At 32.8% G+C, this 16,576-nt stretch overlaps 1 protein-coding gene across 1 annotated transcript in view; it reads left to right on the top strand.

Annotated features, from left to right (window-relative positions):
* The window catches only part of LOC113401647 (aryl hydrocarbon receptor), a 127,932-nt gene extending 113,791 nt beyond the window's left edge, over positions 1 to 14,141 (top strand). The window contains exons 3-9 of the mRNA XM_026641639.2: positions 2,831 to 2,925; positions 5,682 to 5,771; positions 10,265 to 10,474; positions 10,987 to 11,174; positions 11,803 to 11,909; positions 12,249 to 12,390; positions 12,476 to 14,141. Coding sequence (XP_026497424.1) covers positions 2,836 to 2,925; positions 5,682 to 5,771; positions 10,265 to 10,474; positions 10,987 to 11,174; positions 11,803 to 11,909; positions 12,249 to 12,390; positions 12,476 to 13,226 — 1,578 coding nt within the window. The 5' untranslated portion in view covers positions 2,831 to 2,835 and the 3' untranslated portion in view covers positions 13,227 to 14,141. The remainder of the gene's footprint in view (positions 1 to 2,830; positions 2,926 to 5,681; positions 5,772 to 10,264; positions 10,475 to 10,986; positions 11,175 to 11,802; positions 11,910 to 12,248; positions 12,391 to 12,475) is intronic.
* The last annotated feature ends 2,435 nt before the right edge of the window (positions 14,142 to 16,576 follow it).

The following is a 16,576-nucleotide window of genomic DNA, read 5'->3' on the forward strand; positions in this document are numbered from 1 at the left end:
AAAACTGCGTCGATACTTACATTACAATTATATTCATTGAATAAATAATACATCGGCATACTTAAGTGCAAATATCAATGGTGGCATGTTTATGTGATATAAATGAACTATTTTTAATTATCGTTGTCAAAACATCATATGCTCACTAACGGATATATTAATTTAATTGAAAAAATATGTTAATGTCGTTAATAATAATTAATTATTTGAACTTTAATTATCGGCGAATTATATTGTATCATATCGATTGTATCTTTGCCAGGTTAATTGACAACTTAATAATTATAAATTATGCGAATATAATTATTGAATTTCATACGATCAATTAGATTTAAGGATTCAATTAAAATTATATATAATTTTGTTTATCGATATCGATAACAATTATGTGTCATCACATCTCTCACCACATGGCGAATCCCACGTACGGCAGTAATTGGCCATTTGCAACGGCTTGTGTTTGTTTGTTTTTGAAAGCAAAATCGAAATTACTCTGAAACTATTAACGATTTGAAATTCATTATAGTATAAAATATTGGATTATTTAATGAATATCGAAAAATTATTGTTATAGAATTGTTTGCCTATTCACGATTATGCTTAAGGTTTTGCGAAATTAAAATAACTAACTTTGAGGTATCTACACACTTACAGTCACAAATAATCATACAATTCAAAGACTTAAATTAAGATCAGTTTGCTTTTGACTGAAGTGCTCCAATTATTCTGTCAAACCTAACTGACGGAACAAACTCGAAATTCAACGTGTGATTTTATGATATGTGCCATTAGTTTTCATCATATGTCTAGATAGACTGTCTAAGCAATCCACGTGGATACACCGTAGTGAAATAAAGTCCAGATCTCATGAAGAACCTTAGCCCAGCTTTCGGACACTTAAAGGGTCTTCCTTGTGTAATCCGATGGAAAGAGACCGAAATAATAAATTTGCCTCGTTTGTTTTAGTACTTTTGTAGTGCGACACTCAATTTGCATTTATTTTAATTTAACTGTATCGCTTTATTGATTATATTACGATAAATAAAAATTATAATCTAGAAGTACTTTATTCAAATAGGCTCTGCGATTCTAAAAAGAGTTTTGAATCGTCATTTTATAATATTTATTTTACCACTGGCTGTAATATATTACCGAGAAGAACCGGCAAGATAGAAACTTAAATACTATTTTTTTACTTCCGGCAATTAAATTACATAGCAATACGTTAACAGAATACAATTTCATCATTCTTTACCCTGCACGAAATAAAAAGTATTTATATTTTTAATTTAAATGACTTTTCAATTGGTACAGTATAATATCCCCTATGTTTATATAACAAGAGATGATCACCAAATGATATATACAGTTGTCAAATAAATTTAAAAAAAAATCAGCAAATATATAAGTTCTCTATTGGTCCATGTTATAATACAATTACTGGAATACATTTATTCAATAGTATGTTGTATCTGCGATCATATAAAGTCTATATTCGTACAAATAATTTCACCCTCACAGCATCCCTAACTAAATTACGCGAAATGTGATTTGTCCCCAACAACCCCGCCTATTCACAGATTATATTTTAAACATATTATGTACTAACAGGATATTCAATGCCTACTTTTCATTTGTTTGGAATAATTTAAGAATTTAGAATGACTACTAATTTTAAATCAATCACTTTTTACAATGTGTCTTTTTCTTTCAAATATCAAATCATTGATGACAAAAAGAGGGAGATCAATGTTTCACTATACACCCGCTAAGCAAAGCTCTTAAAAATAAATAATAACCACGTTAGTAGGTACACGGAATAAATAACTCCGTTAACTCAACATAGGGATTATTAGCTTTAAATTTAAATAACTCGTTACGGTATGTATATTTTAAATTTCGATACAATTTTTGTATTCTAGAATCAGTAATCAATTTTGAAACAATACTAAACAGATTAAAATATAATTTATTAAAATAAGCCATTTTACCTGCTTCTATTCAATTTGCAATAATTTTTTTGTTAATTTAAGTCAAATCTTACATGCTGAATTAGAACCGCTTGCTCGTACATAAATTTTGCATGGTTCAGTTTCAATAGTAATATTTTTTTATACTAAGCAAAACTTGATCTATACCCACGATTGTCAACAAACGAAGACACCTCATTATATATACAAGGTTTTTGTTTTTGAAAGTGTTCTTAGAATAAATTTATTAATGAAATGTTTTATTCGTGCATCTTAACCGATGATTTCGGGTTCAAACCCAGGCAGGCACCACTGAATTTTAATGTGCTTAATTTGTGTTTATGATTCATCTCGTGCTCGGCGGTGAAGGAAAACATCGTGAGGAAACCTGCATATGTCTAATTTCAACGAAATTCTGCCACATGTGTATTCCACCAACCCGCATTGGAGCAGCGTGGTGGAATATGCTCCACCGTCTCCTCAAAGGGAGAGGAGGCCTTAGCCCAGCAGTGGGAAATTTACAGGCTGCTAATGTAATGTAAAAAATGTTTTATTCGCAACGGATGGACAATTAGGCAAATAGGTCACCTGATGGTAAGTGGTCACCACAGACCATAGATATTGGAGCTGGAAATAATATTAACCATTCTTTACATCGCTAATGCGTCACTAATCTCAGGAAATAAGATGTTATTTCCCTTGTCCCTGTAGTTACACTGACTCACTCACCGACAACAACGACATTGACAACAACAAATACTAAGTATACCTAGACGGGACACAAAACTCTACCAAGTACAGTGTATTTTCCGTCATGTAACTTGCACAAAATAAAGTTATTTTCATTTATTTTGTTTCAGTGGTCATGCACAAAGAGAAAGAGGACCTTCACGCACACAGACGAGATCACACACACTACGAGCACGTTATGCCCGATGGAGAAATGTTTCTACAGGTAAATATAGATCTTACAAATTTAAAATATACTTCGTTAGTGTGCGTTAGTATTATTTGTATTTGTTAACAGGCTACAGACTTACAAGCACGATTGATTAACGACTTTTCAAGATTAAATATATACTAATATTATAAATGCGAAAGTATCTCTGTCTGTTATGTTTTCATGGATAGACTACTAAATTGATTTGAATGAAATTTGACACGAAGCAAGCTAGAAACTTAAGGATTAGCATGGGTTAGTTTAAATCATACTTAAAGGGTAAAATTGGAGATGAAGGATTGTATGGAAGTTCAATCAACTGAATTCCATATGGACGAAAGCGCCGTCTTAGCTACTTACGTATAAAGTATCATAAAAAAAATTAATTGGCTTGCGTTGAAAATCTGCAATTTTTGTATTATCTATGGAGCCGCTTGGTGGAATTGCGCTCAAATCCTTCTTGTTAAGAGAGGAGTCTTTCGACTAGCAGTAACATATATGTAGAGTTACTTTAATTTTTTTTAAATATTAATATATTATAAAGCATGAAGATGAAAATAAACTATGTAACAAGTGGTAGAAGGAAGTCGCCGTGGATGAAATGTGATGAAGATTTATTAAGTAGAATATAAAATGGAACCCAAATGAATGAGTGAAATTGAATCAAATGATTATATTGAAATTGAGATTATTGTGGTTTTCCAACTAATTTAATACGAAATATATCATAAACTACTTAAATTATATATATTATCAAACTTATTGAGAGCTGATTTTTAATAATAATAAATGTCAAATATTGATTAATTTTGAATGAAATGAATGATAAATAGCAAAAGTAACATTAAAAAAAATGTGCCCTAGGAACATTCAATTAAAAAATGAGTAATATTGTAATTACTCGATTTATTAAAAGTAAATTTCGTTACAAGCAACTGGCCCACTATAGAGCCCAGTAGCACAATTCCAAGGGTATTTTTTATACGCGGCTCATTGGCTCATAATCACATAAATCTTTCGATAGTTCGTTAATAAATCAATAGCGCTATAAATAAGCGCCGTATTCTACTCTGTAATCAATATTTCACGTTCTCGACTCACAACTCATCTCCATTGCTGTACGAGATTAAATTTTATCTTAAAACGATCTCTAGGGCAATAACTCTATATGATAACGAATACTGTAAGAAGAAATTGTCTTAACAGAAGACGATCGTGAAATCCTTACGAAATATAAAGGTTACATGGATCAATATAGCGTATAACCAGACGTGAGTTCTTACTTGAGTGTTGGTTATTAAGAGACTGTTTTTTACATTACATACATTAACAGCCTGTAAATTTCCCACTGCTGAACTGGGCAGAATTTCGTAGAAATTAAACACATGCAGGTTTCCTCACGATGTTTTCCTTCACCGCCGAGCACGAGATGAATTATAAAAACAAACTAAGTACATGAAAATTCAATATATATAAGAACTTTTTTAATTCATTTTGGGAAGGCAATAATATGGCAGATGATTTTAATTATGAAAAATAATCAATGGCGACTAAACATTGGACCAACTGATACGTCTCTTGTGACTTTAATAATAGGCTGAGTTTATCCTTAAAATTACATAAGTACAAATCATAGCGGTCCGACAGTAAAATTTCTAAACAAAATAAAACAAAATGAAAATAACCTTAATTGAAGTATTTTTGAATCGTCATTTTATATAACTGTATTAAAAGTAAATAAATTCTACCGAGAAGAACTGGCAATAAACTCAGTAGTTACTATCAGTAGCTCACCTAACTAACAAGAACAATGTATTTCATAATAAAGTTGAATTAGCCCTTAGCAATGGTCAAGGTAAGCTTTGCAATATAACGAACATACTGCCCCGAAATACAACAAGACTTATTATTTTTTATAGGCTATATATAATATAGAAGCTTTAGGATAAAATCGTGCCGGCTGTGTATGGATCTGTTCCACACATTCCACTTTGTAAGGCGGTTAGATCTAAGTAATTACACGTAACTTCTTAACACGTAATCGCTGAAACTTTACAATAATTTACTAACCTTATTCGGGATTTCTTCATTTCTGTTTTAAGTATAACTTATAAGCCATACATGGCCTGGCTATGTACCTTATTTGCTTAATTATAAATAAAAGATAAATTAAAATATATATATACATATGAAATTAATAAAATGAATTCGTCTTCTATGAATTGAGTCTTATATTACGTAAAACATAAAATATAGTATTATTATTTATTTCTTTACTACTTTCCGCACGCGGCTTCGCCTGTGTGGGAGGGCTGGGGTGGCCCAGTGGGAGCCGAGATGGCCCAGCGGTCAGGCAAGCACCACTGAATTTTTATGTGCTTAATATGTGTTTATAATTCATCTCGTGCTCGGTGATGAAGGAAAACATCGTGAGAAAACCTACATGTGTATAATTAAAAAAAAAAACTGCCACATTTGTATCATATACCCGCATTGGAGCAGCGTGGTGGAATGTGCTCCACACCTTCTCCTCAAAGGGAGAGGAGGCCATAGCCTAGCAGTGGGATATTTACAGGATGTTAATGAAAAAATGAAATGGGGATATCAGACGGTCGTAGGTTTTAGGTCTAAGAAGGTCTGTGGTTCAAGCTTGCTTCGTATCAATGTCTGCACAGCGGTTTAGTTGTGAGAGCGTCACAGTCAGAGTTATTTTGCCATTTATATTATCAGTATTGTATTAGTATAGATAATTTTCTTGTAATTTATTGCAGGCTCTCAACGGTTTCTTGATGATCTTGACCTGCGAAGGAGAAGTGTTCTTCGCTACTCACAGCATCGAGAGTTATCTGGGCTTCCATCAGGTTTGTGCATGGTAGAAAATAAGAAATAAGTAATTATTTCAGGGACAAACCTTCATTATCATGATTTCCTTATCCACTTCAATTTTGTCACAATATTTTATACTAATCTCAATCCCAGAAATCAGCTTAGTATACTTCTCCTTGGGAATAACTTTGCTTGTATAATCTATTCCAACCAAAAGATAACGAAATAAACTCTGACATTGACTTAACGTGTCATCATTAGTCGTGATCTCGCCGCTGACCACCTAGAACGCCCTAGTACACCGGAATACCCACTAAAAAACCAACGGTATCTCACCGTCTCTTCAGCGGGCGCCACGGAACACTTTTGCATGCTACCGTGACGTCCTTACGAGCAACCTAATCTATTTACTATCTCACAGTATAAACTACCCCATAGGTAAAATAAACGGTCTTTCTTTATATAAAACGAGTGTAAATTGCCATAAAACTAGGTACAAATAAATATAATAAAAATAAAACTACTTTAATAATATTACTAGTTTATAAAATGATTTATAATAACTTCATTCATATGAAATATATAAAGATATATAAGTTACTTTGTATATATAAAACATATTATGTAACGTAATTAATCATACTAATTATAAAATTAATTATGTATTATCACAAACTAACCTATATTAAAACTGCATACTTTACCGGTTTTTATCGCAATTCCCGCAATTAATTACCGCCATTATGAAAAAAAAAAATCTAATTTTCCATTCCAACGCAAACTGTACTTTAATATTAATCAAATAAAATATATGATACGGTCCGTAGGCCAAAATTTTCCTACGTTATGTGACTCCATAAAAGTATTAATTATACCGATATAGCCGCCATTAAATTTTTTTTATTAAACCCATTAATATGGGTCTTATCGCGTTATGAAGTTAAGAATACTAAAAAGAAAATAAATTATGTGTTTCGCGACATAATTATAATTTAAACGGTTAATAGATATCTTGCAGCGTTTATAGATAGAAACTCTTTTAAAGTTTTTCCTAATAAACATTTCAAGGTGATAATATATAAATCAATCTCCGTTACAAGCGGAGAGAATTCATTTCTTTTGTTTAAATAGATTTATTACTTATTTTTCTTATTTATAAAATCTTAATTATGTTACAAACTATGTATATATATATATGTGTATATGATATAATGATCGACATAATCGTGTTGCGACGACTTCTAAGTCTCAATTAAATGTATATTTTTATTAATCTGTAATTTGTCTTTTTTTTTTAATTTTTAATTTCAAAATCAATACATAGTATTTTATATGGCAACTTAGCCGCATAAATTATAGCGTTCTAGTTAAATATATCCCTCAGCTAATAAAGCTTTGATGAATTATTGCTGTCAAGACAAAAACGCTATTTCGTCACAAGCCACCCTTGGCCTATAAAACTTTTACAATCGTATATAAATTCAAGTCACCCCCTCATTGTTCGGAATCGAATAATTTTGCTACCTGCGCTTAGATTACTTTATTTCGTTGATTATCTGTATATAAGTTATTTTCTTCAAATATATCACACAGATAACCACAAAGTGTTTGTACCACAGATTAAGTGTATACTAGATACCGCAGGTTCGTTAAATAGTATGAAAACCGAGCGTACACGTTATTCATACCTATAAAATTTATTACTTCTAGTTGAAAAAGCAAATTACTTAGGTAGGTAATATCTCTATTGACTTGATTTATAGTCACAATTACACGAACACTTAACTATAGTAGTAGTGCGTCAAGTGCATAACACAAACTTCGGACAGACTTGGTCGGAGAGCTTGCTTTATCTTGCCTACTCTAGATCTGTAGAGTAATCTGTAAGACTCTAGCGGTATATCGGCCTTAGGTCAACACTGTTGTGACAACAACAACAATGACTATCATGGAAAGGTTCGTTCTCAAAAAACTTTTGTTAGATACAACAGGTATCTATGGGAATGTTTGTTTGACTGACAGGAGCCTAGTCTGGGTCCAGTCTTCCAGCGAATAGAAATGCTTGTATAGCTGTGTTCCAATTTTTATGTTGTAAGATCCACAAACACACTATCAGGTGCCCGTGCTCGCCTGGCTCCCTGAAATAAATAAAAAAATAATTGTAAATATCAAACATTTAGTTTTGTTATAACTTCATATAAAACAAAGTCCTTCTGTCGAATCTGCTCAAAAGCGATAAACTCAAAAACGATCGAACTGATTTTCATACGGTTTTTACCAATGTATTCGTAAAAAAAGTTAAAATTATTGCTAAAAATGTCAACAAAAATCATACCCAATTGAAGTTTACTGACATGCGCTGCGTAAACTAATATTTATATGTATTACGGTAATGAACTGTATGTATAAACCCTTATTTTACCCGTGCGAAGCCGGGACGAGTAGCTAGTTATAAAGGGTGACTAATCAACCTGCTAGCACATTTGTGATAGATCTCGAATAGTTATAAGGATTTATTGATTAAAGGGAATCAATTTGAAAACATTAAATCCAGTACCCGTGCTGTCGTGCCCGCCACGTGCCTCTAAACGGCTTATTGATTAAAGCAAACTTTACATTAATCGTGATTCGTTTGCTTGTGTTAAATGTCATTTTAAACACACCCAGGAAAGGAATGGTTCGAAGAATTAAAATATACTAATAGAGATAATTAATTAATTTAAATAATTCTGATTGTTGCCTCGCCACGCTTAAAACACAAAACCGATTTAGATGAATTTTGATGAAAAGATAAGTTGAATCCTGGGGAAGGACAAGGGCTTCTTTAATTCACTCCTCGAGGGAGGTAAAATTGTAAGTATATAAAATAAGATTCGTTTTGCTTATGGATGGTATAATTGTCTACTGCTTAAAAATGAATAAGGACAACTTTTACTTTGTTTTATATTATGAAAATTATTATTAAATATCGAACTGATTAACGCCTCGTAGACAATTCTACCTTAATAAAACGAATCGTTTTTTGATAGTAATCGAGCTTAATGTAGGGGTACATTTAAATGAATTATAACTGACATAAAAATCATAATTATTAAAAAAATAAAATACATCCGGTATGTTATGAGTAATAATTAAACAAATCGCAAACGTAATACGCAACAGTTCCAAAATTTAAAAAACAGTGAGTCAACGAAAGACAGACGTTTGCCCTCCGGCTAATAAAAGTTTGATTTAAAAATTACAATAATGCACACCCCTCCGTTGAACGTGTTCCGGGACAAGGGTCGTGTAGATTAACTTCGAGCCGTCTCACCAGGTGGCTGGCCATCGATCCATACCACATTGCCCTCCTAATGGTCGAACATGTGGCTCCCTAAATATCTATGAACTTCCAGGTGAAATAATTCAATTGTGTTGTTAAAGTTCCGATATTTAAAATTCAACTTATGTAAATCAATAATCAATATAATAATATCTTTAAAGCAACTAGTAAACATAAAGAATTATTTGATATTAACATACAATTTTAAACTATGATAAAGTATATTTAATGTTTTAATGTTTCTAAAAATGAACGTACGAAATTATAAATGTTTTATAAACGAAATAGACACGCACAAACGCGCCGCTAACATCAATCACCAAAAACACAACGCAATATAAAGAAAAAAAAATCTTACCAAAACAACAGCATATCAACAAAACATTACGGTTCGCCATAGCAACTACCCGAACGAGGAAACAAAAAGTAATTACCAAACAAATCATCCTCTGACATTTAATGCCATCGCAATATGTTCGAACCCCCATTCGAAGGTTTGCAAGACCCCATTTTTACTTACATAAAACTTAGGGTATATTTTCCTATGCGTATGATTCATTAACATGTCATATCAAAAACTGGGGACCCAGTGTTGCGCCTTGCACAACCCCCATTGATTATCAATTAGTTTTCTGCATGCATCGTTATTGTTGACGCATTATCCACACTATTTACACGAGTCTTTGTTATACGACGTGTTAAAATTCATAATTATTTCGGTTGCAATGAAAAATCGTCTTTAATATAAGGGAATAAAATGGATTTTAAGTTTTCATGAGAGCAAAATTAACATGTCCATCTTCGTAACAGATGATTCTTTAATGATCGGGCTCGAATCGATTTTTAGGGTCATCGATGGTTTATTGATTTACGGTTCAGTTGTGACTTGCTTTTTTATACTGATGAATAGATTTCCGTTAGCTAGTTATCAAATTATTATCTCGTTATTTGACTTAATTGATTGAATAAATTAATCGGGAACTCCTTGGGAATATTGTCTACGGTGCTTTATATTATTTTTAAATCTTATACAAAATGCATAGCTAATTTAAAAATATTGTAACAGTAACAGCTTTGGCAAACATGAACTATTGCAGAATTGTTTTTATTGTGTTTGATATTAACAAATTATTAAATCCCCCACTCCACTCTCTTTTATAAATATGAAGTTAAGCTCAGTCGACTAACCATTAATATTTCTTTCAGTCAGATATAGTCCATCAATCAGTCTACGAACTCGTCCATTCAGAAGACAGAGAAGAATTACAGAGACAATTGTTATGGAACTCCTTTTTACCTCCTGAAGTGAACAATTTGTCATTACAAGACGTGTTAAGATCAGAAAGGGCACACTTACTGGAAAGAAGCTTTACAGTACGGTTTAGGTGTTTACTTGATAATACTTCGGGATTTTTGGTAAGTTATTACAAATGACCATTTGGAATTATCTGAGAACACGTAATTTAAATACAACAACCTATAAATGCGTCAATCAAATTACTTGGTGATAGGGTTTTGTGCAAGCCCGTCTGGAAAGGTAACACTCCCTCATCATATATTCTACCGCCAAGAAACAATACTTAGTATTTTTGCGTTCCGATTTCTAAGGTGAGCCAGTACACTTCAACTAAAGGGACATAATAACTCCCAAGGTTGATGGCGCATTGATTATGTAAGAAGCATATGCAGTGGTAACCACGTACCATCAGGTGCCCCATTCGCGCACCTATTCTATAAAAGTGTGTACGATTCTTGTACGTGAATGAATACATAATAATTATAGATCTTTTCGAATGGCTCAACCAGAAACCAAAAAGTGAATTCATATATTTTATTTAATGTTTCCTATATTATGGGGACACATAATTTTGTGAAGTGGTTGATAATTTAGATAAAGTGGAAGTTAATCGACACTGTTTCTATTACAGAGGTTGGACATCAGAGGTCGAATAAAAGTGCTTCACGGTCAAAATAAAAAAACTGAGGATCCTCCACTAGCGTTATTTGCAATTTGTGCGCCTTTCGGTCCTCCAAGCCTCTTGGAAATACCACAAAAGGAAGTCATGTTCAAGAGTAAACACAAGCTTGATCTTTCTCTAGTCTCGATGGACCAAAGGTAAGTTTAAAGATATATTTTATTTAGATAAGTTTTGTTATTAGATTACATTTAATATATGCGGGGCAAATTATTTTGAGATTTATTTTTACTGCATAAGAAAAGTCTTCATAATCATAAAATGCATCGGTGTCGATAGCAATAATATTTTCTTGCCCAAACAAATCTCGACATACAATTGTACAGTTATTACAAAAATAGTAAGAGTTTGCAAGGAACTAATAATTCTCATACGTGCTTAATAACGGTATGAATTATCAGAATTAAAGAGAATTATGAATACTTTTTTATCTTTAAAACAATGCGGATGTTGAAGATTTGAAAAAAGTACATGTGCCATACAAAATGTATAATTGATTGAAATACGGCGTAGCAAATGGATTTACTGATAGTTATCGGCCGAAAATGGCTGATCTAAAAGGGATAAACACACCGACACGGGAATATTTTAAGGCTATTAAACAATGAATATATGAAAAAAAAAATATTTTTATTTGGAGCTAATCCCTAATCAAGAAAAGTCAGCGTTATTTAATAAGCATCAGCACTTCTCTTTAAATGGAAAAAACACAGAAATTGGACATATACCTACAGGGGTCACTTTATTCTTTTTTATTATTATTTTCAGGGGTAAAATGTTGCTGGGTTACACTGACGCGGAGCTCGCTAACATGGGTGGCTATGACCTTGTGCACTATGATGACCTAGCTTATGTGGCTAGTGCTCATCAAGAATGTAAGTATTGAAAGGTACTGTCCTGTATTTGAGTGACCAAAAAATACTTAATTATTCCTTTTTTTTTTTCATTTTAATTTATGTCAATTTATAACAATTTTTTTCTCAATTATAACATCGCAAAAACTTAATGCGTACTGTTTCTAGTTTCGTATGTAGTATTTTTTCAAATAGAACAGGCCCTTTCAAAATAATTTTACTTCAACTGCAACTTAAACAAGTTATTGAGTTGTCGAATAGTCTAGTGATTGTGTGTTTGTTAGTTTGAATTCATTCGTTTTATTTTTATAGTATGACTGTGGGTCGTGAAGTGTTACAATTATTATAAAATAATTTCAGTGCTAAAAACTGGGGCATCAGGAATGATCGCGTACCGCTTCCAGACAAAGGACGGCCAATGGCAGTGGCTACAAACCTCATCACGACTCGTCTATAAAAACTCAAAACCAGACTTCGTTATCAGCACGCACAGGCCTCTCATGTAAGTTTATTTTTTTTATTATTATATTAAATTGTAATTTTAAATTACTAAAACGACATGTATTAACTTCTTTTTCTAATTTCAGGGAAGAGGAAGGTCGAGATCTTCTCGGAAAGCGGACAATGGACTTCAAAGTCAGTTACTTAGACACTGGCCTAACCAGTCTTTATTTCTCTGAGTCAGAACAGTTATCCGGTTGCGAATCCACTGTCACCACTCCGCCCAGAGCGGCGAGACGATATAAAACCCAATTAAGGGACTTCCTGTCGACTTGCCGCAATAAAAGACGGGTACCTCCCACTCCAGCACCCCCTCCAGTCGACTATCTGGCTGCTGACGCCGTCGCCGCGGCATACACTAACTTAAATGGCGCATACCCGGCCCCTTACGGCGAATACCCTCCGGCACCAACCTTGCATTACGCCCCGCCACCTCTCGACGACAGATTCCTTGCCGCGGACAACCTCTTTCATCAATACAAACCACTGTCCTACCACTACCCGTACGCGCCTAACGGCTTCCTGGAACCGGCGCCGCCCGGGTACGAGGTACCGCCGGCGTACCATCGGCCGCCGTCGCGCGAGTACGCGTACGTGGACGGCGGCGGGCGTTACGTGAGCCCGGCGGGCGAGCGACGGTCGCCGGGCGCGGTGGCGGGTCCGAGCCCGGGCGGCTCCAGTGGCTCGGCGGAGCACGAGCGGCTGCAAGAGGCGCCGCGCCAGACGGTGCTGATGTGGGGCGCGGGCGGCGCGCCGCAGGACGTGCCGCCGGAGTACTCCCCGCCGCAGGTGTGGCGCTATCCCTCGCACTACCACACGGCCGAGGCGACGCAGTGACGCGGCTGTCGGTCGATATGTCCTTCGAGACGACGAACGGGCGCTAAATTTCGAAGTCACCAAAGATTCGCCCTTCCAATCCGAATTTTTTTAGTATTTTACTATTATTATTGACGTTGAAAATAAGAATAGTGTGAACCGTTCCTATGTCGCACGTGTCTGAAAAAAGTCTGCACCTTTTCGATGCGGCTTCTCTTTACTAAGTAGTTTTTGTGTTACTCTTTTATTATTAACGGTACCTCGCTCAATTATTCAAACATATCACGTGAATAGTCTGTGCAAACCGATCTATTTCTCATGTCATGATGATCACGACGCTCGGTATTCTTTAGCTTCTCCTATTTATAATTCGAAACATAAAACCCTTACAAGATCAATCAGTGATCGTTTAAAGTTATAGGTTAAATATTTTGGCATTATGCAAATTAGAAAATTATTTGCATTTAAAAACAGACTAAATACGGCCATCTATAAAAACTATTTAAATTAAATCGTACCATACATTGAACTTCCATTACGAACTGTATATAATTTCGTGTGTATTATGAGTCGGTATATCCACGAGAAGGTTCGAACACTCCGATATACAAATATTATGTCAACTCTTGCGTAATTAAACGACTGTTAAAACTTTGTTGTAATTATCTTGCTTTGTCGCACGAGTGTGACTGTAGCTTAACAGATAATTTCGTACCTCGGTGTGTTCGGTGCCTTGGGATTTAAATATAAAGTAGATTAATTTTAGCTTACTATAATTTCAACGCGAATTAGTGACGCTCATGTGATGTAAATATTTATTTTATATGATTTTGTGAGCTTCAGCTTGGTTATCGATGTGTCTGGTTCTTGAGTGTTCGCTTTTTATATTTTTATATTCAAAGCAAAACGAAGGATAAACAAATCATTTACAAACTTCTTGTATATCAATTTGAGGTTATATTGAATTGGCTGTCTGAATACCTTGTTTTTTGCCGGGATATATTTTATATGCTAGACTTGAATATACGCTGGATCTAGACCAAGTTTACTTTTAATCTTATAGTTACCATATAATCATCAAAACAATAGAGAGACATTTAAAACGCACTCAGTCTATCCGGAGGACAGAGTCTGTTAAGTAATTTCAACCATGACTAACTACAAGAAATATATGTATAATAAATATAAACTATAATAATTATTATTATTGTGACGTGACGTGTGAATTACTATGATGTTTTAATATTTACGGTAAAGTTATGCTTTTTTCAAACGTTTGTCTTCGTTTTGCTTTATTAAAAAGTGAATTCCTTTTAAATTTAGTGTGAAGAGTAAACATATCAATATTGTAATAGCATGCATTATATATAAATCACTATCAATTTATATATCCCTATAAATATATAAAATAAATCGAATTTATCATCGAATTCAAATAAATGAACATTTTTTAAAAAATACTATTTCGATTTTTAAAAACAATTGAAATGTCAAAATTACAGAGTAAAAAACTCAATGTCATTATTTGTTTTTTTAAATTTATTTAAATGATTTTACATATTTATGGGGACTTTTAAACACTGCCATGCCAACGTGATGCACTTGTACATACACTCCGCGTGCCTTCCCATTGGTTTAAACATCCAACTAACCTAAAATTCGTTGTGCAGTGATCGGCGTTGGCAGGGCAAGACGCGTCGAACGATCTTCCGACGTCTAGATGTAAGATTATGTAGTTTTAAATTGAATTTCGAAGAGCACTCACTATTGGCATAGCAAAGGGAAAAGGGTATAGATCCAAATATCCCGGAAAATGGATTCAAAATATTATTTTCATTACGTGTCCTGTTATTTATACAAAAATGTATGCTTAAATTATTATTATTTAATTCCAATTTTATTTAAATCGCTATCAAATACAATTCATTAGAATTTGTACTAATATAAAAACTATGTTTACAATTCAACCGATAAAGAAAGCAAAGAGCAAATAAAGAAAAAAATAATATTTATTATTGTCCAGTGTAAAATTTTATTAAAACCAGTTATGTTTAAGTAATATTTTATTTATATTTGTACAAACTCTAATAAAATGAGATGAATGAATTTACATATTCAAATTCTTCTTATCAAAGAAATATGACACTAGAAATTGTTTTTTAATTAATAGAATCCAATAAAGTCACCGTGCTCTTCGTTATAAAAAAAAAAGTCTTCTCATTGTATATTCTTAAACGAAAATTGTATTGTCCATACATACGGGTCAACCGACATTAGTTTTGTATAAAAAAAATTGAGTCACTATAAGCGAAATTATCTTCCAATAAAAAGTTCCAATTTGTTATATATAAACAAATTTGACATTAAATTATTATTATTATTCTCTATAGCAATAAGATGCAAAATAAACGAAACACTTTTCACACCTACAATTAATTATTAAAATTAAAACAAAGTTATTATTTACATCTAGGCCACGGATAAATTTAAAAAGATAAATTCATTGTTCCACATTATTATTGTCGTTACCCACGTGTGGGCCTAGCTTTATAATAATGACAACACAGTATAAATAAAAAATGTACTAACCACGTTTTTGTATTAAAAAATAAAACACATTTTTTTATATTTGACTCTCACTTATAAATCAATTTGAATTGTAAATAAATAATTAGGTTAGACGCTTTAATGATTATGTATCGATTGATTATTCTTAATTATTTAATTGAATATATAGTTAAGGTGAAGATAAGGAGACAGTCTCTGTATTTATTTTAGTATAGCATAATTATGTAATTAAAAGAAAATCAAATAAATTTTTTCATGCCACTGATATTCTTGAGTTTATTTTTATTATTAAAAAGACAATATACTCACTTACAAAATATAAATTTTCAGATAGTTTAAGAAATTACAAGCTATCAAAGATCAAAAATAAGTAATTAGACCAAAAAGTTTGTCTATTATATTTTTTTGAGAATGATTTTTTTGCATGTTAAACTTTTAAACTGCCAAGCATTGATTTTGTGTTTCTTGATTCCAATAGCAAATTAAAAAAAAATATGATTAAATATTGTTATCCCGCTTAAAAAAAGAGTAAATACAAAATTTGATGGCGGTCTTATCGATAGAACAGAGTTTCTGAACCAACGGTAGCATTAACATTAAAACCATATATATTATACTAAAATATTTTTCGAAACACGCAGATCACTCCGGTATAAGTCTTATGTATATGGGCGAAGCATATTGTTCCAATTAGGAATTTATTCCTATAAATCTCCACAATTATTAATTTTGGTTATACAAAAACATTTACAAATAAGTGGGAATTACTTGGATTTACAAATGACTATATCGCAATAGCTCCA

Source organism: Vanessa tameamea, chromosome 20, assembly GCF_037043105.1.
Source record: "Vanessa tameamea isolate UH-Manoa-2023 chromosome 20, ilVanTame1 primary haplotype, whole genome shotgun sequence".
NCBI classification, from domain to species: Eukaryota; Metazoa; Arthropoda; class Insecta; order Lepidoptera; family Nymphalidae; genus Vanessa; species Vanessa tameamea.